We start from the raw sequence: 25943 nt of genomic DNA, 5'->3' as shown, positions 1-25943 counted from the left end.
TTAGTTTTTTACTGACCAAAACGCAGTCGTCTTGAACTATCGCACTGTGCGGTAGTTCAAGACTACCGCACCTAAGCCTTGCCCCAAGAATTAACCTTTAATTTTCTTATTACAAGCACTCTATTTTTATTATTACACCATTTTAATTATATTGTAATCATTTAACAATTCAATCTACTGTCAATCTCCCGTCCAACTCCATCAATATTTCTTTCAAATTTAGTGAATAGCATTGCTCTTATTGGAACGTGAAATTATAATTGAATAAGGAAACCAAGATATTACCAAAAAAATAAATCTAACTGAAGAGCAATTGTTCTAAAACAAAGATATTAACAAGAAGCTCTAAAATACAAAACGGTAGAAACTCACACCTCACTGTTCAAACAAAAAACCAAACACGGCAACCGACAGGGAAAAAACATTGACAAAGATTCAAAAATATTCAATAAAAACCGTGGTCCAAGCAAGTCAGATTCGTCCACGCCGACCTTGAAATTGCGGTAGTGAGTATAAACCCGCGTTCACACGTTGTGCAGACGGCTCATTGTCATGGCTTTTTAACACCCAATGAATCAGAATGCAACATTTAAGCCCAACTGACAACATTAAACTAAAACACCTGTCTTTCACATGGAAACTCTCTTTCTCTCTCACTCTCTCAAGATCATCTCAACTTTGTTCTGTTCCTATCCAAATTCCAGCAACTGGGTCTTCTTGTTGTTACAAGCGCCAAGAAGGTAAGTGTTTGTTTGCTCTTTTTGCCTTTCTCCATAATTTGCTCTACACCCAGCAAATATGAATAGCATGCAGCATGTTTTGAACCATTTCCTGCTGTTTTTATGCTTCTCTGTCTCCATTTTTACTGTCTCTGGTTTGAGCTCTGACGGTGCAACTTTGTTGGCACTCCTGCGGCACTGGAAATCAGTGCCTTCTTCTATAAGCTCAAGCTGGAATGCTTCTGATTCGACTCCATGCTCATGGTTAGGGGTGGAATGTGGGAATGCCCTCAATGTGGTCTCACTAAATCTCTCTAGTCAAGGAATTTCCGGTGGCTTAGGACCAGAAATTGGAAACCTCAGTCAATTGCAGACCATTTGTTTGAGTAATAACAGTTTCTTTGGTGTCATACCCCAAGGGCTAGGCCATTGTAGTCTTCTTGAGGAATTAGACCTATCTTTAAACAACTTTACAGGAGAAATACCAGATAACTTGAAGAACTTGCAAAATTTACAAATATTGAGCCTTTATGAAAATATGCTGACTGGGGACATACCCGAATCCTTGTTTCAGATTCCACCCTTGGAATATGTGTATCTATACAATAACAATTTGAGTGGCTCAATCCCTATAAATGTAGGGAACATGAGTGAGGTTTTGAGGCTATACCTATATGGTAATCAGTTATCTGGGACGATTCCTTCATCCATTGGTAATTGTAGTAAACTGGAGGAACTTTTTTTGAATCAGAATCAGCTGGTGGGTGTTTTGCCTGAGAGTCTAAACAGTCTTGGGAAGCTTGTTTATTTAGATGTCAGCCAGAATGGTCTTGAGGGTAGAATTCCTTTGGGTTTAGGCAGTTGCAAGAATTTAGTGTTTTTGGATTTGTCATTCAATGGTTTCAGTGGAGGTATTCCACAAGACTTGGGGAATTGTAGTAGCTTACAGGACTTTGGTGCTGTGAGTAGCAACTTAATGGGAAATATCCCATCCTCCTTTGGTCTACTACATAAGCTCTTACATCTTCATCTTTCTGAAAACCGTTTGTCTGGGAAAATACCACCTGAACTTGGGAAGTGCAAGTCCTTGCAAAGCCTACAATTGTATACAAACCAACTCGAGGGGGAAATACCTTCCGAATTAGGGATGCTGAGTGAATTGCAGGATCTTGAATTGTTTAACAACCGGTTAACGGGTGAGATTCCTGTGAGCATTTGGAAGATTCCAACTCTCGAGCATCTTCTTGTTTATAATAACAGCCTTTATGGTGAACTACCTCTTGAGATGGTGGAGCTCAAGCAACTAAAGAACATTTCATTGTTTAACAACCAGTTCTTCGGAGTGATACCTGAAGGCTTGGGGATTAATAGCAGCTTATTACAGTTGGACTTTACTAATAATAAGTTCTCTGGTAAAATCCCACCAAATCTTTGCTTTGGAAAGCAATTAAGTGTGCTGAATATGGGTCAGAATCAATTTCAAGGTAGCATACCTTCTGATGTAGGAAGCTGTTCAACTCTGCGAAGATTAATCCTCAAACAAAATAACCTCACAGGGGTTCTTCCAGAGTTTGTCAAAAATACATACCTTTTGTTCATGGACATCAGTGTAAATAGTATTGGTGGATCAATTCCATCAAGCCTGGGAAACTGCACCAATCTCACTTCCATCGATATGTCAAGGAACATGTTTACTGGGCTTATACCCCCAGAGCTAGGAAACCTTGTGAATCTTCAGAGATTGAATTTTTCCCACAACTACTTGGAAGGTCCTTTGCCAACTCAGCTATCAAACTATGCAAAGTTAGAGAGATTTGATGTGGGTTTCAATCTATTGAATGGTTCAATTCCGTCGACACTGAGAAGCTGGACAGGTTTATCCGCATTGATTTTGAGAGAAAATCATTTTACTGGGGGTATCCCATCTTTCTTGTCAGAATTTGAACAGCTTTCAGAGCTACAACTTGGTGGAAATTTGTTAGGAGGAGATATTCCTCCATCCATTGGAGCACTGCAGGATCTATTCTATGCATTGAATCTCAGCAGTAATGGGTTAACAGGTCAAGTTCCTTTAGAGCTTGGGAAATTGAACAGGCTACTACGAATGGATATATCTCATAACAATTTGTCAGGAACTTTAACAGCTCTAGATGAAATTCATTCACTTGTTGAGGTTAATATTTCATACAATCACTTCACAGGTCCTGTACCACAAACACTGATGAAGTTTCTGGACTCATCTCCATCATCGTTCTTGGGCAATCCCAGCCTATGTGTCAGCTGTCTTCTATCAGGTGGCTTAACTTGCACTGGAAACGGCAATTTCGGGCCGTGTGACCATCAATCAAGCATCAAAAAAGGCTTCAGCAAATTAGAAGTTACAATGATAGCACTCGGGTCCTCACTAGTTCTTGTTTTTATGCTTCTTGGACTTGTATTTATGTTTCTTTTGCGCAGAAGACCAAAGTGCGAAGTTGAGACCTCTGATCAAGGAGGACCATCGCTCCTGCTTAACAAACTCATGGAGGCCACAGCAAATCTAAACGATAGGTTTATCATTGGGAGAGGAGCACACGGAACTGTTTATAAGGCTTCATTGGGCCCAGACGAAGTTTTCGCTGTAAAGAAGCTTGCATTTGCAAGGAATAAAAGAGGAAGCCAAAGTATGGCTAGAGAAATTGAAACGGTGGGGAAGGTCAGGCACCGGAATCTGGTCAGATTAGAAGATTTTTGGTTAAGAAAGGACCATGGTTTAATCATGTATAGGTACATGCAAAATGGGAGCCTTCATGATGTTTTACATGAAATGAATCCGCCACCAACTCTAGAGTGGGGTGTCCGCTATAAGATTGCAGTTGGAACAGCACATGGATTGGCATATCTCCATTATGACTCTGATCCTCCTATAGTGCATAGAGATATCAAACCAAAGAACATACTTTTGGACTCAGAGATGGAGCCTCATATTGCTGATTTCGGTATCGCCAAGCTTCTGGATCAGTCCTCTGCTTCATCCCTATCCGTCACAGTTGCGGGTACAACTGGATATATTGCACCAGGTAATTCTTCTAGAATTATTGTTGATTGGCCTATTTCATTCATAATTTCAATTAAATGAATTTGTGCACCATTGCCCGACAGAAAATGCATTTACAACAACAAAAAAAAAGGAGTCCGATGTGTATAGTTACGGAGTTGTTTTGCTGGAGTTGCTTACCCGAAAGAAGGCATTGGATCCATCATTTATGGAGGAAACGGATATTATGGGGTGGGTCAGGTGTGTCTGGAGGAATACAGGAGGAATCGAAAAAATTGTTGATTCGAGCCTCATGGAGGAAATTTTGAAGGCAGATATTAGGGAACAAGTTATTGATGTTCTTCTGGTGGCTTTGAGATGCACTGAGAAGGAGCCAAGCAAGAGACCAACAATGAGAGATGTTGTCAAACAATTATTAGATGCAAATAGCCCCATGAGGAATCAAAAGAGCCAGCCCTCTTAAAGTTTCTAACTTGGTCGTGCTTGCTGGTAACCTTCTATTTGTTTTATTTGTTCAAGGTTTAGTTCCTCTGTGAAAATTTAAGTGGTGAATTGGTTTGATCAAGATAATCAAACCATGTAATGTATTATTCAATTTATAATATTTACACTTGAGAATTTAAGATTAGCTACAATACATGATTATATATTCAAAATATGCAATCTATCAGTTTACAAGAAAATAAATACTACAATTGAATTCAATTGCATTATCTTGTGTTTGAATTTCAGAGTTATCAACAGCAGCTTCTACAATATTATCTGCTCTGTTTGACTTTCGAGCATTGGCTGCTATGGCTTGATCTTTAACTTCATCATCATCAACTGCTGCACTGTCTGCACCAGCTGCACTGGAGAAAGAAATCACCATTAACTTTGATTTGAGAAATACATCAGCCACTTGATCTTGCATGGAAATAAACTTAATAGAAATGTCACAGCCGAGAACTTTTTCCCACACAAAGTGGTAATCAACCTCGATATATTTTGTACGAGCGTGAAGAACTGGATTGGAGGCTAATGCAAGAGCTGCAGTAGGAGGTAGACTAACACTCAGTCTTGTATCCATAATTATGTAATTTTCTTATGCATTGTTTCTCATATCCTGAAATTATTGTAACTTGTAAGAGTCTTAAGAGATGCTCACATAGATTCAACCGTTTGAATTTTGAAGAACAGAGCTTGCTCTTGTAGGGAATGTTGGTGAAAGATATTTTGGCATGATTTCTCCTGCAGACAACCAACACTTTTGCCATTGTCAAATAAGGTTGCATCGCATGATATAAAAAAACATGCTTTTCAGTGCCACATATATGCATATATGTATGCACAAGCATATGTTTTTTTTTTTTATTCAATGCAGGGGAGGGGAAAATGAGAAATTACACGAAACTAAAAAACAAAGGCGACAGAGCCTTCTTGAAGACAGTTGAGAATGGGTTAAATAAATGATCCAACCCATCAAAGTAAGTGATACTGTCAACAAGGGCAGTTAAAGGCAAAGTTCCGTAAAATGAACATAACACAGGAGCACGACCATCACTGCTGAGGCACCCAAACACGACCATCAATGGTCGGTTGAATAAGTGAAAACTCTGTCAAAGATAGAAAACAAAGGCAGTACAAAAAACTAGCCAAAAAAAGAAATACAGAGAAGAAAAATACAAGGAAAATTTAAAAAGCAAACATGGCACAGTAAACCCAGCAAGGAGATTTTTTTTTTTTTTAAAAAAAAAATGATTTGCAAGTAATTAACTCTATCACCTTATTTTAACAAAATTGAAGCTAAACTTGAAGGGTAACATTGTTGCAATTGAGCTTTTTAGACAACAAGTAATTTAATATGGTATTAGAGTAAATGTTATGAATTTGAACATTGTTTCTGTAATTCAGTTTTCATTTCAATTGAATATTTTGCATGCTAGACCATACTTATTGAATGAGAGTTTTTATCTCACACTTGAGGAGAAATGTTATAATATTAATTAAATTATTAAAATCACATTTTTCTATCAACTTTAGCTTTTGAGACTAACTAATAATTTAACAACAGACCAAATAAAAACTGATAAGTGCCGAATGTTGCACATTCAAACCCCTTAACTTGCATATGTTAATTCCTTAGCGTTGTTATTTGTTTGATTTTGTTTTGTTTTTGTGTTTCAGGGCTTTAATTGAAAGATGCAAGAATTCCATTGAAAATTGGGATAAAAGCACATTTTGGGAGCATCTTGAATGCTTGGGATCGAGCACACAGCATTTGGCTCAAGCGCACCTGTGCTCGAGTGCCCCAGCACCTAAGCTTGAGCGCACCAGCGCTCGAGCGCATATCAGCCTAAGCTCGAGTGTGCGCTCGAGTGCAATTACAAAATGCGGCAGGAGTCGTATGACTTATCTAATTCTTTAATAAGTTTTATATAATCAATGGAATAGCATAACTCATCTTCGGTTGGCACGAACTGTTTACCTAGATTACACTAAATTAGGGTGTAGTACGATCCGTCTTCCCTATGTATGGCCTATCTAATCCTATTGATCATGTTAGAAGTGTTTCCTTTTGTGTCTAAACCATTCATACAAACTTTAACAGATCATATGTTAATTAAAAACCGTTATATAACCATCATCCCCATAATTATAGAAAATAAGAATGATTTGATTTCAATAAAAATAAAAGACTTTCTAAGACAAGAAAATAATTTCACTAATATTGAATTTGGAATTTAAGAACAATTGCATTAAAATATTAAGAACTTCAAATTAAGTAATTGACATTAGATTAAACAATGTATTACTTATAACCACAATTAAAGTGTGTATATATATAGCCCAAAACTATATATAAAAAGCCGAAAACTGAAAGTTGGCCCAAAGGCCCAACTTTAAAAAAAGCGGTTATAACCACTAACCGCAACCACCTTTTCACCCCTAAAGTTTCTTACAAAAATTGGCATTTTCTCCTTTTGTGGTAGACTAATGCTAGAAACCACTTTTTTTTTTTTTTTTTAATCTCATAACTATCTCACAATGCTGACGTGACAGTCTTAACTAACTCTTTGATCAGTCTTATTAATAAACAAAAATCAAGGGTTGGTTAGATTGTCATGTCAGTATTGTAGAATAGTTGTGAGATAAAAATGTAATTTTTATGACTAACAAATTTTGACACAATTCATGAATTTAACACAAAATTAGTGGGTTAAGGTTTTGTATAATGGTTTTCGGATAAATTTGAGCCGACCCAAATTAACCCGTTTAATAAACAAGTCAATCCCAGGTCAACTTGTTTAACTCATGAATTACCCACATAATCCGTATAAATTAAATTAGATTTTTGTTTGCAATTAAGAAACAAAACTATAAAAAGGCTAAAATTAATATAAATTCATTTTTATTATTATATTATTGCATTTAAATTCATATAGATGTTAAAACATATCGTGTTTGGGCCAACCTAACATAATATATTGGTTCAACTCAACACGGCGTATTTATTAAACAAAGTAGCGGGTTGTGTCGTGTTGCCCGCTAACTAAATAGTTTGGGTTCGAATTGAATCATGAATCGACCATATCCGAACCCGGCACAAATTATCAGCCCGTTACTTTTTATGGTAAATGGGCCTGATTTGGAATCCAAACCCTCACATCCATCCACCAACCCACTTGCCATATAAAACACCAATTGGAAAAAAACATATAGCAAAAGAGTTTCTGATGTTGAAAATGAGAGAAACCCCCAGCCTCTCTAGTCTATACACAGACACACAGAGAGAACGTTACTACTGACTACTACTACTCATTCATGGCCTCTCTCTCTGATCCCCAAAAACCCTATTCACATTAAATTCTTCCTCTCAGCCCTCTTGCCCCCTCAGCCTCGGTTTCTCAGAAGGATTTAGTTGAACGACGTTGTTGTTATTGTCGTCGTCTCCGAGTACCAAAGCGGCAGAGGAACATTCGGTGGCTTTTCAGGTATGGGTTTAAGGATTTTGAGGAGGGGCCGTTTGGTTGCCGGGAAAATGTGGGAAAAGTTAAAGGGTATGGGATTTTTTATTCTTTTATTCTTCGCTATATGGGACTTGGGAGTGCGGTAATGGCTGAAACTCTACTTAGTCTGAAATGTGGCCAGCCGTTGCTTTCCAATTGTTTTCCCCGGGAACCAAACGGAGGGTCAGATTGCCTTTCTTTTTCAGACGATGGAGGATTCTTGTTTGTTGTAAATGCTATATAGCTCTCTCTCCTTTGCTTTTTTTCTTTTCTTTGGAAAATAATTTTGTAGATATTATAATGAGAATCGAGCTATGTTAAATTATTTTATTGCTTATTGTTAATGCTTCTTTCTCTACCATTTGATTGCTACATTTTCTTCACATTCATGTTGGGTGCTTGAAATGGTTATTGGTTGTAATTTGACTGACAATTTAAAAGTTATGATCGAGGTGCACGATTATGTTCATGTATGAATACGAGTGGTTTTTAGGTAATCAATTGTCAAACACGTATAATTTCGTTATTATTTGTTGAAATCTTAGGGTTCTAGTCACTTCGAAAATTTGAACACTTCTTTTCGTGGCACATATTATCGAAGTAGATTTTAGCAAACCTTGTCGTCGCCTTGGTTCGATAGAGGTGATGAATGTTTGTTGGTTTACACTTTTTGTGCCAACACAAGTGCTTCGAGACATTCTTTAGATGAATAAATAAACTAAGGTTTTCTGTACTCTTGAATTCGTCTTTGAGCCTTTCGAATTGAGAGGAAGGTGAGATTTTAGTTCATGATGTCTAGTAAAGTAGTAACAGGAGAAAATTCTCAGGGCATATCATCGAGATGATAATTTGACTGGATCGAACTAGCCCAGCTAGTGTAATATATTGTTAACTAAAAAAGGTTCTGGAGATTAAACATTGAACTACTGAATCTAGAAATTGATGTTAAATATCTGGACTTAGCATTATTGAACTTTTTTGAGGATTTCTGAGTGGTAGGATCTCGAAGACCTTATAAGTATCAAGAGGATCTTGAAATTTCTATAAAAAAAGTCAAACCCTTAGATGCTACTTCTATTTATTCTGAAATTGTGTAACCGAGGAATGGTTATTGGTTGGCTATGGGATGGCACAGACGAATTATGCAAACTTTTCAATTTTTTTTTTGATAGTATATCATCGAACACTCCTTTCATCTCCTCTTAGATCCCATTCATCAAGTAAACATCTAGAAAATGAATCTCTCTCTCTCTCTCTCTCTCTCTTTTCCATGCTCACACATTGAGTGTGCATACATACATATATATAAATGCATATATGCACTGATCTTGCAACCTCTTCTTGAGAACTACTTTTTATTGAGTATTAGGAGGGGGTGGAGGTGGTTCTATAACCATACCAGGCTTGAGCTGGGAGATGGGTCTAAGATCAAATTTTGGGATGATGTGTGGTGCAAAGAGATGACCCTCAAGGAAGCTTTCCTGAATTTATATAACATTGCTCTTGTGAAGGATGCGTTTGTTGCCGTTAATTTGGACTCCTCTAGTAGATCCTTTCATAGGAATGTTAGCTTTATTAGTGCGGCTCACGATTGGGATCATGTTTTGGCTTCCTTCTACGCCTTGTTGTATTTCTCTGGAGTGAGAAGGGAAGGGGAAGATTAGCTTTGGTGGGCCTTGTCTCACAAAGAAAAGTTTGATGTTTGCTCCTTTTACAAGATCTTTGCTTGTCAACCTTTCCCCTGGAAGAGTATTTGACGGACCAAGTCTTTTTTCTTTTCTTCCCTCTTTTCTTGGACTGCTGTGTTTTTAGGTTCCTTAGTGATTAGCTTTAATGATTTTCTTGTTCTTTTTTCTTATTCTATTTAGGCGTTCTCTTGTATACTTCCTTTTGTACTATGTTGTGCCCCTCTACGCTCTTTAATATGAATACATTACTTATTAAAAAAAAAAAACTACTTTTATTGAGTAACAATCTAAAAGTAGCTCAAAGAAGAACATAAAATCAAATAATACATTATTACTAAAGCGAACAACAATAGAAGCAATTTCCTAGTTGATCTAGGAATTAAAAGGTCACTGATGCAATCTTTGAATGCATTTGTTTTGTATTTTCTTAAAATCCGAATATGATATTTTCTGGGCGTTTATAATAATATCAAGTGTCACTAGGATAAGGAAAGTATACTGGAGGCTTCGCTGATTGAGAGATAGTAGCTGTTGCTTGCTCCTAAAGGAACAATAAGTGTCATATCATTTCCTTCTATTATTTTACTTTTTTCATTTTTACTGGCTCCTGATGTCTAAAGAGTAGAAATCATTGATTACACCTCTAATTCTGGGTTACTTCTAGCTCATTCTTTCCTTCCACTCCAAATAGATTTGTATTTCATTTTAGGCTTTATACCATTGTTTTCTATTAGAGGGATGAGAATGGAGACAGAGTTAGATTGTCATTTCAATAGGCATTACAAACTATCTGGTTCTTTTTTCTTCTTTATATTGATCTCTCATTTTAGGTCATTGATATCCCAATCCAGAATTTTTATTTTTTTATTTTTTTATTAATTTTTGGAGGTAAATTTCAATTCAATAGGCATTGGATATTCTGGGGTCGTGCAAAATATTGTGGAGATAGAATTTGGTTATTACATGACACTGCTGCATGAATTAAAATGAAGTGACATCATAGCTTGGTCAATGGCCTAACTATGTTTTAAATGCTTGGTGTATCAACTTCAGTTTTCAAAGTGCTTTTTTAACAATTCCATTAATGAAGCTTGATAAACCATATCTTCCACCCTGAAAGAAAGGAGCTTGGTGTTCTTTTTTTTTTTCTGTTTTTTTTTTTTTTTGGGGAGGGGGGGGGGGGGGGGGGGGGGCGGAGATGTGGGGGGTGTAGTTTAGATTTTTGGATGTGTTTTCTATTTGCTTAAAGCATCCAATTTATGAAGATTGTGCTTTCTTTTAGATGTTGGAGCTGAAATTTTTTTATCATTTAGTGAGTTTTATTACAAATGGTGAGGCTTTTTTCCTGTTTGAAGTATATAATCATGTTTGACTTTATAGAATATCTCATTCCTTCCATTGATAATCTAATTCATGCTTTAAAATGAAGGTGGGCCTCCTGGGTGCTAGATTTTTGAATAAATCCATTATATGGCACAATTTATGGAAAAGGATGGTAAAAGGGGGGCAAAAATAAGAGTTTATTCAGCCCTTTGTGATAAGAAATATATTTTTCCACCTTCTTGGTATCCTTTTTCTGAGATTGCTGAGTATTGGAGAAGTTCCAAACCATCTAAACATAGCTGTAGAGCCATCTATTGGATTGGCTGTGCTTTTCTGGCACATCCCACACCCCACAACTTCACATAAGGGTAACAATGGTAAGGGGGTAACCCTACTTGGGAATTATACAAGAGAATTTAAGTCAAGTTGTTGGGGGGGATAGAAGCTCTTCATTTTTTCTCAATACCCTGTATGTTCCTCCCCTCTCTCCTTACCATGCAATTGTCCTCTTAGTTCATTCCTTATAACTCGTCATTGTTAGTTCAGGTATGCCCATGAGCTCTAGCTCAAATGGCACTTCCTTCCCTCATAAGAATTGGTTGGAGAGTGACGTTTTGGGTTCAAGACGTATGTAGCAATAAAAAATATTATGATTGTCGGTTCAAGTATTGGATGATATAAAAAATCATGTGCATTTATTAAGGAAGATGGCCCGTATATAACAAGAACTTTGTTTTTCTGCATCCTAATTCTGCAAGTTGCTTGCTAGAAATTTATTCAGGTGGAGGCCTGGAGGACCAAAATATTGGCTTTCAATTTGATATGTTGTAGAGGTTGGCAATGAAGCAATGACATCTGGCATACAATTTTTAGAATTGTGGTTAGAGTGGGATAATTTATAACCTACTTGGAAATAAAATGTAAAAAAAAAACAAAACCTATTTAATTAGATTATGAATAAGCTAATAGAACGATGGAGGCATGAAAAGATCCTGTCGGTAATGCTGACAAGTAACTGCATTTAGTGCTAAATCTGAGTTCTCAGATCTCATTCTTAAAAAGGTGATAATTAATGCCACTTGGGAGTGTGGAATAATCAGCTTAGTTGATGATTCTACACGATATTTGCCAAGTCTTTCTGTCCAATATAGGGGTATTCAAGAGACCATCCAATGGTGCTTTTGTTAGTCAAGTTATTGCTACTGGTAATACTTGTTGCTTGATCTATGTTTGCGGAGATGTTAAAACTTATAGCTGGAAGAAGTAATGAACAAGTCCTTTTAACAAGGTGTGATTTGTTTGAGTGACAAAAGGATTCTTGACAATCTTTCCCACTTGTGGGGTAGAAGGGTGGGTGAGAGGGGTGGTGGAGGGGACTGATTATGTTTGTTCTTCTTTGCCTCGCTGGTTTTGGTTGTGTGGGTCCATTATACGTCACTTCTCTCTTGAAGGCTAAACTTCTGGGCTTGGAGTCTCATGTGTTTGAATGCTGTTTAGGGTGACTAAACTTCTGTTTGGTGTCATGGAATAAAGCATGTCAAATTTTGAAGGTGAACGGAATTTGGAGAATGTCTACTTTCTCTATTCTAGGATTGTGCCCCATTTTGGCACTTAAAAATTTGTCAGATATTGGAGAAATAGAATGGCAGTAACTTTTTAGTTATCAGTTACCATTGATGGATCTAAACTTTGAGCTGTACTTAAGGTTGCGAAATTGCCCGCTTTGTCTTATCCATCTTGGTCTCTTCTTCCTTAATAAGGGAGCATTTTCCTATTATTTTTGAGAAGCATAACTGTGTTGGAAATTCTTTGGTACAGGATCTGAAAGCATAAAGGGAACTTATTTTCACATTCCCAGGGCTTGGTAGGCACTGCGATTCTTATAAGAGAAGCTATTTTCTTTTGATGTGGGGTAAAGGTGGCAACATAATGTTGTTGTGCCAATATTCTTGCAAAACCTAATTGGATGTTCTTAAGGAGAATTTTGTGGTTAATCTTTGTAGTAGGATTTGTGTTTACATTTGAATCACTTCAATATATTCTCTAGTGGATTCATAGATAGGCTGATTTTGAGACCTACTTTTCCATAGAGAGTAGCATCAGCTTATACTGGTTCTGAAGAAATGTAGCATCTTCTCATAAGTATCCAATTGGTTTGGTCTGTTTTTTAATTTTTACAAGTTATTCGTATAGCAATCCTTAGGGGTGGGCAAAATATCTGATTGCTGCCTACCGACTTTCGGTTGTCGATAGTTAGAATAAAAAAATTGTTTCAATGTCGGTTCAGTTTGGTAGGCGGTAGAATTTTTATTTTGTTGGTTAACTGAACCGAACCAAGCCAAACCAAACCAAGTCGACTATTCGAACCCAACTTAACTGACTTTGGCCCTCAATAGTTTTTTGCATCACATGTTTAGCCCAAAAAATGTCCAATAAACACTTGTTTTGCCCCCAAAACAACCATTTGGGCCAAAAAAAATCCATTTTGGTCCATAAAAATAGGCTTGGCCTAATATAAAAAGCTCATCACCGACTGAGTTAACCAACTTAACCGAAATATGCCTACTGTCACCAATTTAACCAATACCCATCCCTAGCAATCCTCCTCAGGTGATACTTCTGCGTTCCCTTTTCTCCATTATAATTAGTTTCTTGTCTTGTTCTATTTATCTTCTCTTACATATGCAATTCTGATTATCACCTTCCTGTGCTGATAAATGATGTATATCATTGGGTGCAGAGGTGAGTTTTGCCATGGTGAGCTCTGATGATGAAAAGGATGGAGTCCTTGCAAATTACATCCCAAAAGAGCTGACCCATGGTTTGGGATCTAATGATGCAAAATTTGTAGATGAAGTACTTAATGGTCAAAATGAACGTTGTTGTGAAAATTTTCGCATGGATAAGCATGTCTTTTACAAGTTATGTTATATTTTACAAGCCAAAGGCCTGCTACGGCACACAAATCGAATCAAGATTGAGGAGCAATTAGCCATTTTCATGTTCATAATTGGTCATAATCTACGGACTCGAGCTGTCCAAGAGTTATTTCGATATTCAGGAGAAACCATCAGTCGCCATTTCAATAATGTCTTGAATGCAATTATGGCCATTTCATTAGACTTCTTTCAGTCTCCAGGGTCCAATGTTCCACCTGAGATCCTGGAAGATCCAAGATTCTATCCATACTTTCAGGTAACTTTGGTAATTAAGTTTGATCTATATATATATATTTTTGGAGTAATTTTTACTCATTTTTAACAATGTTCTGCTAGGATTGTGTGGGAGCGGTTGATGGCATCCATATTCCGGTGATGGTAGGTGTAGATGAACAAGGTCCTTTCCGCAACAAGAATGGCATGCTTTCGCAAAATGTTGTGGCAGCTTGCTCACTTGATCTCAGGTTCCATTATGTTCTGGCCGGCTGGGAAGGCTCAGCATCAGATTTGCAAGTCCTAAATTCTGCACTCACAAGGCGAAACAAACTGCAGGTCCCTGAAGGTATTGTGCATATAAGGAAAATCATCCTCACTTGGATGTTTTCACATCCAACTAAAATTGCATAATAAGATTTATTTCAAATTTCACTTGGAAGGATTTTCCATTACGTGTTTGATATCATTTTTATTTTTTCAAGAAGTGTAACTCATTTACATGTTTTTTTCTGAACTCCCCTTGAAGTACTTAGGTCAGTTTGTTGGATATGAAATTTGTGATGGCAGGTAAATACTACCTTGTAGACAACAAGTATGCAAATATGGCAGGTTTCATTGCCCCGTATAATGGTGTTCCCTATTACTTGAAGGAGTTTCCTAGTGGCTATCATCCCCAAGATGCCAGAGAGCTATTTAATCAACGTCACTCATTGTTACGAAATGCCACCGATCGTATATTTGGTGCTTTGAAGTTCCGATTCCCTATATTGATGTCCGCTCCTCCATACCCGTTACAAACACAGGTGAAGTTGGTCGTGGCAGCGTGTGCGATACACAATTACATTCGTAGGGAGAAACCAGATGATTGGATTTTTAGAATGTATGAGCATGACAGTACTGAACTGCAGATCGAGGAGTCATTGCCGCCTTTAGAGGTGCAGCAGCCCATGATGCATATCGACACCCAAACGCTGGACATTGGTTTGGAAACAGAACAAGAAGAAATTTCTTCGCAACTTCGGGACTCTATTGCAACTGAGATGTGGAATGACTATATCCGTGACTTCTCAACCATGTAAATTAACCGAACTTATTACAGTTTCCAGGCTAGGATTAAAATTTTTTCCGCATCAAGAACCAGAAGAAAGATTTTCCATTGTGATTTGATGCTGTACATTGGCCCTTCTGTTCATACAAAAGGAAATATATTGCTGCTAGTTCATACTTCCCAAACATTGCACCAAGCTAAAATGAGAGTCACTTTGAGAAAGGATTGAAGCTGGGGCTTTTGACAAATTACTCTTTTTTCTGAGACATATATTTCAGCTGTTCTGGGGGCCCTCGGCGACTTCCAAGTCTTTTACCTAATTCAATACACTAACAGGTGCCTACTGAAAGGGGAGTGGATCACCACAATTGTGCACTATTTCTTAGGGAACGACCATTGACACCAAACAAATTTTCTCAGTGTAGATTCACTTCCCCACTCTATATATTTTTAGTTTTAGTTTTTTTATGATTCTAAATCTTGAAACAGATTGAAGTCGATTCTAGTGAGTTGAGCAGAGTGTTGATATGAATATAAATTTAAGTGCTTGTTTGGTTTAATGGTTTCAAATTGCTCATTTTGAAAACCTAAAAAAAGAAAAAATTAATGTTTTCAAAAGACACCGCAATTTCTAAAAACGCAGTTAAGTGTTACACTTAAAATCACGGTTTTGTCATTAAAATGTGCCTGATTTTTTTTTTTTTTTTTTTAAAAAAAAATAGCAATTTGAGCTATTTAAAAAAAAAAAAAAAAAAAAAAAAAAACTACTTTTAAATGGTACACTTTTCTACCATTTTACCTGATTAGTGAAAAGTAAATATTATTTAGTAAATTGTTATATGATTGTCAAAGAGAAAGAAAGAAAAAAAAAAAAAAAAAAAGAGAGAGGGAAGGGTCCAAAACCAGGGATTAATCTACAAAAGGCAAACCAATAAAATTTGTACTGGAGTGGAGTGCGTCTCCATCTCTCTCTTCTTTTTCCAGCAATGGCTCTTTTGTCTGTTAGTTCAAAGAATCTGTCCTGCTGCTGGGTCCCATCTTCACAGGGACCAGTAAACAACGCAATACTGATCAAAGAACATTCTCATCAAAAGGGACCCTTCGGGGAAGAGAAGGGCTCTTGCATGATCAATGGTTGAGATTTTACTAATTTATATACAATTTTTTTTTATCCATAGTGACCGGATAGTTCAAAATTTATTTAAACAAATATCTTTCATTTCATACGATCTTTATCTCTTATCATAATTATGTTTCAAATTACTAACAATTTAGGTAATAAATTATTAGAGATTTCAATCTATACTTTCTTTTCATTAATTTTATTTATAGGTCTAGTATTCCTTTTTTTTTTTTTTAATTAAAAAAAGGCAAGTGAGGATAACTAATTGTGATTATTCTACTTGGGTGTGACTATAGTAATACTTGTTCGCGTGAAATGCTTAAGATGGACCTAGACAGCAGAAACTGCAAGTACTTCTTCAAAACACAATTGAGTCATAGTCTAACCCAACCTACCAAAACATTAGTGATATCCAAAATAACTAATACGAACATGTGTGAGTAACTCTACATTGTAGAGAATTGAAACCATCCAACCATTTTAAAAATTTTCTTGGACCACTAAATTATCGCCACGGGTAGTGTGTCGAGCTTCCCATTAATGTGTCAATCAACACGCAATTTCTCTTTACAGTCATATACAATGAGTCAATGCGAAATTATTGTGGCCCTTAATCGATCAAAGACATAATAAATGGGAAACATATTGACTTGTAGGGACCTTTAATACAATGCCAAATTGTCAATGAGTCGTACTTGGGCATTGAACTTTACACAAATTGAGCTGTAAAGCTTGATGCGACCCTACGTGAGTGATGGATCTTATGTTCCATGTACTCATGGTATATGTCTCCGTTTGGTAACCAATTTAGCTCGACTTTGCTCATTTCTTACTCTTCTTTTTTTAAAAAATATATATATATATATATATTCAACCTTTTATTATTATTATTATTATTAAACAATTTTTTCCACTTTTCTCTAAAAATAAAAAAATAAATTCAAATATTATTTTACCTTTATATGGGTCCAAACAAGAGGGGAAAAGAAATTGTATTGGAGTTGTGAGAGGTGCTTCTGTCCAAATTGAAAAGCTTTAATTCGAGCATGACGCCATCCCTTTTTGGGTAAGAAAGTCCCCTCTCACAACCTCTAGCTAAAGAAGATGGAGCATTGGTATTAATAGGGATCCTCAACTCTACAGGGATTCTAGTATATTAGTTAAACTTAATTTGACTCATTTAATTAAATGGGTTAGACTTTTAAATTGTAACTTATTAATTTCGTGTTGGGTTTATATCGAGTATACAGCACTCTAAATGTGGCATGTCGGGTTTGGATCGTGTCGATGCATAAGTATAAAACTATATAAGTTAATTATAATCTAACACATTTAATTAAACGGATCGAACTCTTTAACCCTAACTAACTAATTTTATACTGAGTGTACATGTCATACTGCGTGCATTATATTCCGATCCATTGCCCGTGCCACTAATTCTTAATTTTGGTGATCACACTTTGACTACTCTTTTTGCTTTCTGCTGAGATTCTTTTTGGGCAGTTCGAATAAGAGAAGGTAAAAAGTGATATCATTTGGAGGAACACATGGTGCTTACTTTGATTTCAAATGTAGTGTGAAAAAGTGGGGGGCCCAAAGCATTACTTATTATAATCTTTTTTCCTAATCATTTTCTGCCTTAATTATCATGTTTTGGACAAATAAATCCCAACACAGATTTTGCTCTTCATTACAAAAGTTTGAGCAATTACGACAAATAACATTTGGGTCAAACAATTTGTTTTAGTGAGAAAGAGCTTTATATATATATATATATATATATATATATATATATATATATATATATATATATAAATATTTTAAAAGGTTGGAAGGAGAGATCAATTGTGGCTATTCTACTTCGGCGTGATCATAGTAATACCAACCCGCGGGGAACTGCTCAGGAGGGACCTAGACCGCAGGCGCACCCTCAAAACCAGCCGAGCCATAGCTTAACCGTCAGCCTCACCAGGGCATCAATGGGAACCAAAGTGGTTTATACTAATCACTTAATCAGGCATGAGGATTCTCCATTGCGAATATTCGAATCCACATTTTAGTACTTATCTAACTACTTGAAAATTTTCTTGAGCCATTGAACTACCACCCTTGATGGTGAGAGAAAGCGTTTGTTTGAAAGTGTGCCAAAGAGACTAAAATATCGTGTCAAACAAAATCCTGATATGCTTGGTAAAAAATTTCAAATATATTTCTTTAACTTTTTTCACTCTAAAAATGGTCGAGCGTACTTTTAATAAAAACTTAAAAATAAAATTTTTATTGAAAAGTTCATTTTGACTTTAAAAGCTTTAAAAACATAATCTCAAACATGTTATTAGCCAATATTTAAGCTTCGGCAGGTTGGGGAATGAAGTCTATCCTCTGAATTTAAACAATCAAGAGAAGTAATCAAAAGCACACATATATATATATAACCTTTAACTACGTAATCAAAGGGGAAAGTACTTATTACGCTTCCAACAAGTGGTGTCGGCAGTTTCCTGCCAAGGGAACAAAAAACCCTAGGATAATAGAGCTTTGATTAGCCTTAGGAAAGAAAAACCAAAGACAAAAACAACTTATTGGTCAATTATGGTTACTTTTAAGATGGGATCCAGTGTAATATGTCTATCTTACTCCTACTCCAACTCCAATAACGCAGTCTCATGTGAAAGATTGTCCGAGTTTCACTCTCGATCAGGTGTTCAAACAACTCAAATACGGGAGATTTGGGCTGCTCGAAAACTTGCCCAAATAGTTGAGGTTCAAACAACTTCTCACATGAAATTGCCCATTCCAGTGAGATATAATGGCCTCATAAAATTGGATCTAATTCCATTACTTATGTATTGAGCTTGTGTGCCCAAACACGAGCCTCTGGTAATATCTCAAGATATATAGAATATTTCTTTTTTCACCTTTTGTTTTTTTTTTTTAAAAATAAAAATATTAACGAACAACTTATACAAAAGACTCAAAATTACTTTTATATTTATACCACGCAAGAGTATTTTTTTCGGACAGAAATAGAGAAGTGCATCTAAAAAGTCATTAACAAACGGAGGTAAAGTTACTAGGAATAACATATCAATTGCAGTCAAAAATAAAAAAAAAAATAAAAAATTGTCCTTATTCAGTTTTTCACATATTCAACATGAAAAGAAGCTGTGTGCAAGCATTTCTCATAATAAAATAAATAAAAAAAATAGACTCATTTTCTCACATTAACAAACAACTTTTTAACTTTTTTCTCAAAACAAATTCAAAATTTCTTTCACTTTTTACTTGTTGGTAAAAAGAAGGATGAAAAAAGAGACCTAGGGAGACAAATGATATCCTCAAAACCTAAAGGGGCCAATGGATATTTGAAAACACATCAATTTATTGTTACAACCATTCAAAGAAAGTGAAAAAGGTTTGGCCAAACATTTCCTTTTACTTGTAGTGAAAAAAGAGGATGAGAAAAGGAGACCTAGGGAGACAAATGATATTCTCAAAACCTTAAGGAGTAGCCTATGGATATTTGAAAATGAGAATGGAAAACAGTGTGTAGGTGAGCAGGGATAAGTAGAAGAAGATGAATCATTTCAAAAACAAGTAAAACCCACCCATCACAATCCTTTCTTTCTCAATCATCCACTCCACCATTTGAGGCTTCAACAAGAATTCTCCCCACCATTTCACTTCACATTTCTACACTTCTACTTAACTCATCAATAATCCTCACTCTCTCAACTTACACAAGGAAACAAAGAAAGAGAAATGTTAGATCCAGCAAACCACATGCTTCCTCCACAATCATCTCCCACCATCTCCTCCGTCTCCTCCTCCGATCTCGACACAGAGGTACGCATTGTCCCAAATCCATCAAACCCATCCAAATTTTGATCTTTTCCTTCGTTTTTTTTTTTTTTTTTTTTTTTTTTTCAGGCGTTGTTTTATGGAAATTTTCTTCTGCAGTCTACAGGGTCTTTCTTTCACGATAGAAGCACAACTCTGGGGACTCTAATGGGCGTCAGCTTCCCTGCCATTACCTTCAGAGCTCCGTCTCAACACCGTGACCCTCAGGCGTCTGTGTCCGTTTCCCGGAAGACCAAGAAGCCCAGGAAGAACAACAACAACAGCAACGCTCCGGCGGCGTCGCTCGCTCGGCGGAGGTGGTGGCGGCTGTGCAGGGACGACGGCGCGAAGCCGGCGTCACTCGGCGAGTTTCTCGAGGTGGAGCGGAGGTTCGGGGACGGTGCGTTCTTCGGTGCCGCGGCGGAGCTTGAAGGAGTGGAGGTGGAACAGCAACGGCGGCAGCAGCAGCAGCAGGGGAATGGGAACGGACGGGTGTTGTTTGCCGATGGCCGGGTGCTTCCGCCAGCCGTTGATGGTGATGGCGATGTTGATGATGGGGCATCGACGGCTGGGGCGCTCTGTAGATTCCCGGTTTCACTCACAGGGATCTGTAGCGGCGGAGCAGGATAGATAAATTTCATTTTTGATTGGGGGATTCTTGATTGGTTGATTAATGAGTTTTTAATATTCTCTTAATTTGTCTAATTCTGCTGATTTTATGTGCCAAAATAAAAAAGCATGGTTTTGGCTTTTGGGGCTTTGCTTTTTGCTTTTTGCTTTATCATCTGTTTATCTCCTCTAACCCTTCCTTTTTTTGGTTACATTACATAGACTAAGTGTGTGATGTATCCATATCACAAATACGACAATTTTTTAATAACAAATTAAGATTAAATTAGTCTCAATGGAAATTGTTTTTATGTAATTGTCTTTATCTCTAGTGCCAAGAACATTTCAATCCTCTTAAAACTGGGAATGTCGTCATGTTAGTCATGAGCTCAACAAGGCTGCTCATGGCTTGGCCCAAGAGGCTTATAAACAGTTTATTGGGAAGACTTGGAATAATTCTATTCTTGGGATTATCCGTGATATTGTTTTGATGGAACAAAATGTTTCCGTCTGATTTTTCATGATTAATGAGAATTTATGATATTTATTCAAAAAAAAAAAAAAAAAACTTCAATCACTTTTGCTTACTCTCCAAAGTTTAAAATCTCTCAATTTAATGTATCGAACTTTCAACTGTTTGTAATATTACCGTTATGTTAAGTATTTCTGTTAAATCTTAACGGAGTGGTGTCAAAATTATCAAAATACCCAAAATAAATTGCAAAGATTCATGCGTTGGTCAAGATTTAATGAAAATTTGCAAAAATATCAACGCATGAATCTTTGCAATATTTTATTTTATTTTTTTTATAATAAAAAATAATGAGTATTTTGAAAATTTGACAAGACTTTATAAAAAAACTTAATGAATGAGTGGCATAGCAAATATTTAAAAGTTTGATATACTAAATTTAGAGTTTTTAAACGGTTTGAAAGTAATTGTAAAAGTGATACAAATTCGTTAAGTGAAGTTTCTTAATTGTGTCCTTGGGCTTTGACTACTAAAGCCCAAACATAATGGCTAGTGAATCCAACATATAAAAACCCAATAACATTTTGATAACCCAAAATAAAACCTAAAATGGAAGGAGAGTAACACTCATGCCAAGAAGTATGAAATTATAAAAATACCCTCACTCTTAAAATTAAATAAAACTTAAAAAAAAAAAAAAAAAAAATATTGACTTCTCGTTGCTAGGATCAGATGGTTTCTCATATATTTGCTTGGACTTTCTCATATACTTCTTGAATAATTGATGTGTAATTTAACATGCGTTTGTTTTCCAGAGAGACAACTTAGATCAAATAAAGTTTCTTTAAAGAAGACAACTCTATAATATTTCTGAGGACAAAATTAATTCCCTAATGCAAAATGGTTGAATTACCATGTTAAAGCCACCTATATTATTTAGATTTCATATATTTAATTAGGTGCTAAAATACTAAAAATACCACACAAGAAAATGCAATCTTTACCACATGTTCAAACAAAATCGCACAAAAACAGAATGCATATAATGCAATATAATTATAAAAATTTAATTCCCTAAGATCCACTTACGACCTAAAACAACTGTTTAGACAATGGTATCTCAGATTTCATCGAGCCATTTTATCTTATGGGTTTACTATAATTGAAGAGGATCTTTGGGTGGAACCGTGGAAATGATAGTTTTTGATAAATATTTTTGTTGTAAGTTTTTTTGTTTGAATAGTAATAAAAAGTTATTGATATGATATAAATGTGTTGACTTTTGTGAGGGAAAAATTAAAAAAAAATAGTTTTGAAAATGTTTATTCTTTTTGGGAGAAATGAAAATAAGGAGAGGAGAGGGTAAAATCCTTTACCAAACGGACTCACTTTGAGATTGATTATTGACACTAAAAAGTACTTGTTCTCTATTTTTGAGACGGACTTGGATGATGCAAACTATATGATTTAAGATTTATCACACATACACCATGTAATATGATTCATGGTAAAGGTACGCCAAAGGGCCAAAAACGTCTCACTCACACGAGTAATCGCCTTTGGCACTTAGAAATTGAGCAGAAATGAGACTCACTAATTTGTGGTCTTGGTAGGAGCATAAGTTTGAGTTGACACTCAAGAGGGGTTAAGTATGAGGATTAAGTATGCTTACTCTAATGTAGTTGAATGAGTATAGGCTATGATGATGATTTTTTTTTTTAGTGAGATGTGCTATGTTGGTCAAGATGGAATTTGGCTATGATGATGATTTTTTTTTTAGTGAGATGTGCTATGTTGGTCAAGATGGAATTTGTTGTACATGGACTTATGAGATTTGTGTCCCACATTGATAAAGAATAAGAGAAGTTAATATACTTAAGTGGACTCAAGCCCACTAGCTTAAGCTTTTGAGCTAGAAGTTGTGTCCTAGTATGTATATTAATTTATTCTTATTTGACTCCCTTGGTGTTTCTTTCCCCAACATAATTTAGCATGGTTCTCATGAAATTATTATTTTTTATTTTAAAAAAAATTTCGTGTTCAAGTTGGTTGTATGTTACATTAACCTATATGAATGGAGTCATTCCTTAATTTAATGAAAGAGATGTACTGTTAGATTATGCCCATTATGTTACATGAGAGATGTTGGACTTTGAGTTTTGATGAACGCAACCCAAGGGACATCCATAGTGAGCCCATTTAGCTTATTAGATAAAAATATAATTTGTAACGATTAAGAATTGCGACCTCATAAAATAATGGGTAAATGGTCTTGGAATGCTTCTTGTAATATACTGAAATGTTCATTTACAATTCATCTAGTTGCCCTCAAAATGTTGGGTCAATCAGAATTCGTTTAGAGGTAAAAAATTGACCAAGAAGCTGAGATGGTCAAGCTTGTCCATGGGAGTTATCATGTTGCACTGTTGCAGCATGTGTGCAAATGATGGCCTGGTTGATGTCATCTAGATGACATCAGCAACTTGTGCTCCAAGCTTGGGACACATGGCAGCCATCCGGATGCTACTTGCTCTCCAAGATTGGGACATGTGGCAATCATCCAAGGGGTCTTGAATGCCTATATAAAGACCATGCATTCCTTCACTTCCCTTCACACCTAAACTAATTTTTCTTATTATGTAAAAGTTTCAAAAGTTCTAGGAGTGTTCTTGCGAGTGGGGACGTGCTTGGTAAGCCCAAAAAGCATTTTTCTATAGCCTAAAAGCGTTTTGAAAAAAGTTGCTCGGTATAATCCCTCAAGCTCTAGCTTTAATTATGTAATACTCCGAAATGATAATATAAAATAAAAAGAATTTAATCTGACTCAATTACTCGCTATTTAAAAGAAAATTTCAAAATAATTTTTAATAATTTTAAACTTTGGTCGTACGTTTGACGCTCCCCTTGAATGTTTGAAGATTCCTTGGAATATGCGATAAGAACCCTAGAACTGTTAATACAACAGTACACCAAATGTTTGATAAAGCCTGAAAAGTAAATTTAATCTATTAGCACCTCATCCAGCCTTATCCACTCCACCCATTCCTATATAAAAATAAAAAATAAAAAATAATAAAAACCCTCACGATCCTTTAGACCCTATTCATTCCCCATGCACTTCGCCCACCCCAAACCTAGTGAGACAATGAGATTCTAGAGAGAGAAGTCTTTTTTATGTTGATCCATATTCATTAAGGTAAACCTTGAACCATACCAATTTTTCATGTTGCTTATGCTATGTCCATCCTTAAGGTAAACCTTTTCAATAATATGTTATGATCCTAAATTATAATATGCTTAATGATTTACCTTAGGCAACTCTTTTCAATTCCTTTCCCTTTAGCTAGCAAGAGATTAGCACTCCAAACAACAAGAGGTGAGGAGTATGATTAAGATTCATAAAATTGGGTTAATTTGCCTTATTGAAACTAGGGTTAAGGTGCATAAAGCTGATAAAGTCAGATCTTGCATTGTTCCTAATTGGGGCTATGAATACAACTATGATCAGCATTTTTTGGGGAGGATTTGGATTTGTTGGAAGAAGTTAGATTTTGATGTGACAGTGCTTGATAAGAGTGCTCAAAGTATTAATTGTGTCATTAAATCCCTCAAGAACAATTTTTGCTGGTATCATTCTTTTATCTATGGGGATAACAAGAGTGTGGAAAGGAAGATGTTGTGGATTAATCTATCTTCTATGAAGAGTAGAGTAGATAGTAATCCTTGGATGATATGTGGAGATTTTAATGTTGTCAGATCTTTAGCAGAGAAGTGGGGGTCTGACAAGTTGAATTCATATGAAGTTGAGTTTGGGCAATGTTTAAATGATTTGAAGGTATTGGATCTCAATTTCAGTGGCTGCTTTTATACTTGAACCAATAAGAGTGAGGAGCCTCGGTTTTTAGCAAGAAAGCTTGATAGAGTATTGGCTAATGAGGTCTGAATGAGCTATTTTGGTAAGACTATTGTGGAATTCCTTCCAGGGGCATCTTTGATCACTCTCCTACTATTATCTCAGCATGTAGGTTGCAGAGTTTTGAATCTAAGCCTTTTTAAGTTTTTTAACTACTAGATGGAGCATAAGGACTTTCTGAGTTGGGTTAAGGAGGGATGGGATATCCAGGTGGATGGGTTTCCTATGTACCAGCTGTATGCTAAGCTTAAATCAATGAAAGTTGTTTTAAAAAGACAGAACCAGCCTTGCTTTGGGAATTTGCAAAAGAGAGTTATGGAGGCTAGAGAATCTTGATCTAGCTTAGATGGATGTTATTGCTTCTTTTGGTAGGGTTGACTGTTTGCTTAAGGAGAGGGAGTGTCTTCATGCTTCTGTGTCTATCACAACAGCCGATGAAGCTTTCTTAAAACAAAAATCAAGGAATCAATGGTTGTAGCTAGGTGATCAAAATACTGGCTTCTTTCATCGATCCCTTAGAGTTCAAACTGCTAAGAACACTATCACCCATCTGTGTGATGAGCATGGAGCTAGAGTGGAGGATGTTGAACAGATCAAGCAGGTGACTGTGAAGTTTTATGAAAAGCTGTTAGGGTCCAACCAGATATAGTATACTAAAGAGAAAGTAGATAGGATTAGGTATCTCATTCCTTTTACTATTTCTTCCAATAAAGTAGCTATGTTGGTGAGGGAGATTACTACTAAGGAGATAAGAGATACTTTGTTCCATATGCCTGCCAATAAAGCCCTGGTCTTGATGGTTATACAACTGAGTTTTTTAAGGCTTCTTGGCTTGTAGTTGGAGAAGGGGAGGTGGCTGCTATAAAGGGTTTTTTGGCCTCTAGTATGCTGCTCAAAGAAGTTAATATTACTATCCTTACTTTGGTGCCTAAGAAGGTGAATCCTTCTACTATGGGGGATTTTCGACCTATAGCTTACTGCAATGTGGTGTATAAATGTATTACTAAGATCATCTCAAATAGGATAC

The 25943-nt window shown here is 36.1% G+C and overlaps 3 protein-coding genes across 5 annotated transcripts; all 3 read left to right on the top strand.

The window, feature by feature from the left end:
• The first annotated feature begins 562 nt into the window (after positions 1 to 562).
• On the top strand, positions 563 to 4990 carry PEPR1 (PEP1 receptor 1). 2 transcript variants are annotated; one of them, XM_059596947.2, is made up of 4 exons: positions 563 to 740; positions 929 to 3778; positions 3861 to 4245; positions 4489 to 4990. In XM_059596947.2, the coding sequence occupies exons 1-3, from the start codon at positions 581 to 583 to the stop codon at positions 4217 to 4219; spliced, it is 3369 nt and encodes a 1122-aa protein (XP_059452930.2). In that variant the 5' UTR covers positions 563 to 580; the 3' UTR covers positions 4220 to 4245; positions 4489 to 4990. The 2 variants fall into 2 exon arrangements, with proteins under 2 accessions (XP_059452930.2, XP_059452931.2); XM_059596948.2 differs by having other exon boundaries at positions 667 to 3778.
• A 2490-nt stretch (positions 4991 to 7480) lies between these two features.
• LOC132185055 (nuclease) lies at positions 7481 to 15138 on the top strand. 2 transcript variants are annotated; one of them, XM_059598873.2, is made up of 4 exons: positions 7481 to 7730; positions 13497 to 13951; positions 14032 to 14257; positions 14479 to 15138. In XM_059598873.2, the coding sequence occupies exons 2-4, from the start codon at positions 13511 to 13513 to the stop codon at positions 14988 to 14990; spliced, it is 1179 nt and encodes a 392-aa protein (XP_059454856.2). In that variant the 5' UTR covers positions 7481 to 7730; positions 13497 to 13510; the 3' UTR covers positions 14991 to 15138. The 2 variants fall into 2 exon arrangements, with proteins under 2 accessions (XP_059454856.2, XP_059454857.2); XM_059598874.2 differs by lacking the exon at positions 7481 to 7730 and adding an exon at positions 10767 to 13366.
• Positions 15139 to 19646: 4508 nt separating this feature from the next.
• Positions 19647 to 20690, top strand: LOC132184893 (uncharacterized protein At3g17950). The gene is made up of 2 exons (XM_059598680.2): positions 19647 to 19928; positions 20043 to 20690. The coding sequence occupies exons 1-2, from the start codon at positions 19845 to 19847 to the stop codon at positions 20550 to 20552; spliced, it is 594 nt and encodes a 197-aa protein (XP_059454663.1). The 5' UTR covers positions 19647 to 19844; the 3' UTR covers positions 20553 to 20690.
• Positions 20691 to 25943: the final 5253 nt, after the last annotated feature.

This window comes from Corylus avellana, chromosome 7 (assembly GCF_965113065.1).
Source record: "Corylus avellana chromosome 7, dhCorAvel1.hap1.2, whole genome shotgun sequence".
NCBI lineage: Eukaryota > Viridiplantae > Streptophyta > Magnoliopsida > Fagales > Betulaceae > Corylus > Corylus avellana.
Note: the sequence above shows the minus strand (reverse complement) of the source record. Positions and strands in the feature narration are given on the sequence as shown.

Excerpts from the sequence above, each read along its gene's own strand:
- PEPR1 (XM_059596947.2), top strand. The coding sequence starts at position 581 with ATGCAACATTTAAGCCCAACTGACAACATTAAACTAAAACACCTGTCT. Across the intron at positions 741-928 it reads TTGTTACAAGCGCCAAGAAG|TGCCTTCTTCTATAAGCTCA; the intron begins GTAAGTGTTTGT and ends ACTGGAAATCAG. Across the intron at positions 3,779-3,860 it reads AACTGGATATATTGCACCAG|AAAATGCATTTACAACAACA; the intron begins GTAATTCTTCTA and ends ATTGCCCGACAG.
- LOC132185055 (XM_059598873.2), top strand. The coding sequence starts at position 13,511 with ATGGTGAGCTCTGATGATGAAAAGGATGGAGTCCTTGCAAATTACATC. Across the intron at positions 13,952-14,031 it reads GATTCTATCCATACTTTCAG|GATTGTGTGGGAGCGGTTGA; the intron begins GTAACTTTGGTA and ends ATGTTCTGCTAG. Across the intron at positions 14,258-14,478 it reads CAAACTGCAGGTCCCTGAAG|GTAAATACTACCTTGTAGAC; the intron begins GTATTGTGCATA and ends TTGTGATGGCAG.
- LOC132184893 (XM_059598680.2), top strand. The coding sequence starts at position 19,845 with ATGTTAGATCCAGCAAACCACATGCTTCCTCCACAATCATCTCCCACC. Across the intron at positions 19,929-20,042 it reads CCTCCGATCTCGACACAGAG|TCTACAGGGTCTTTCTTTCA; the intron begins GTACGCATTGTC and ends TTTCTTCTGCAG.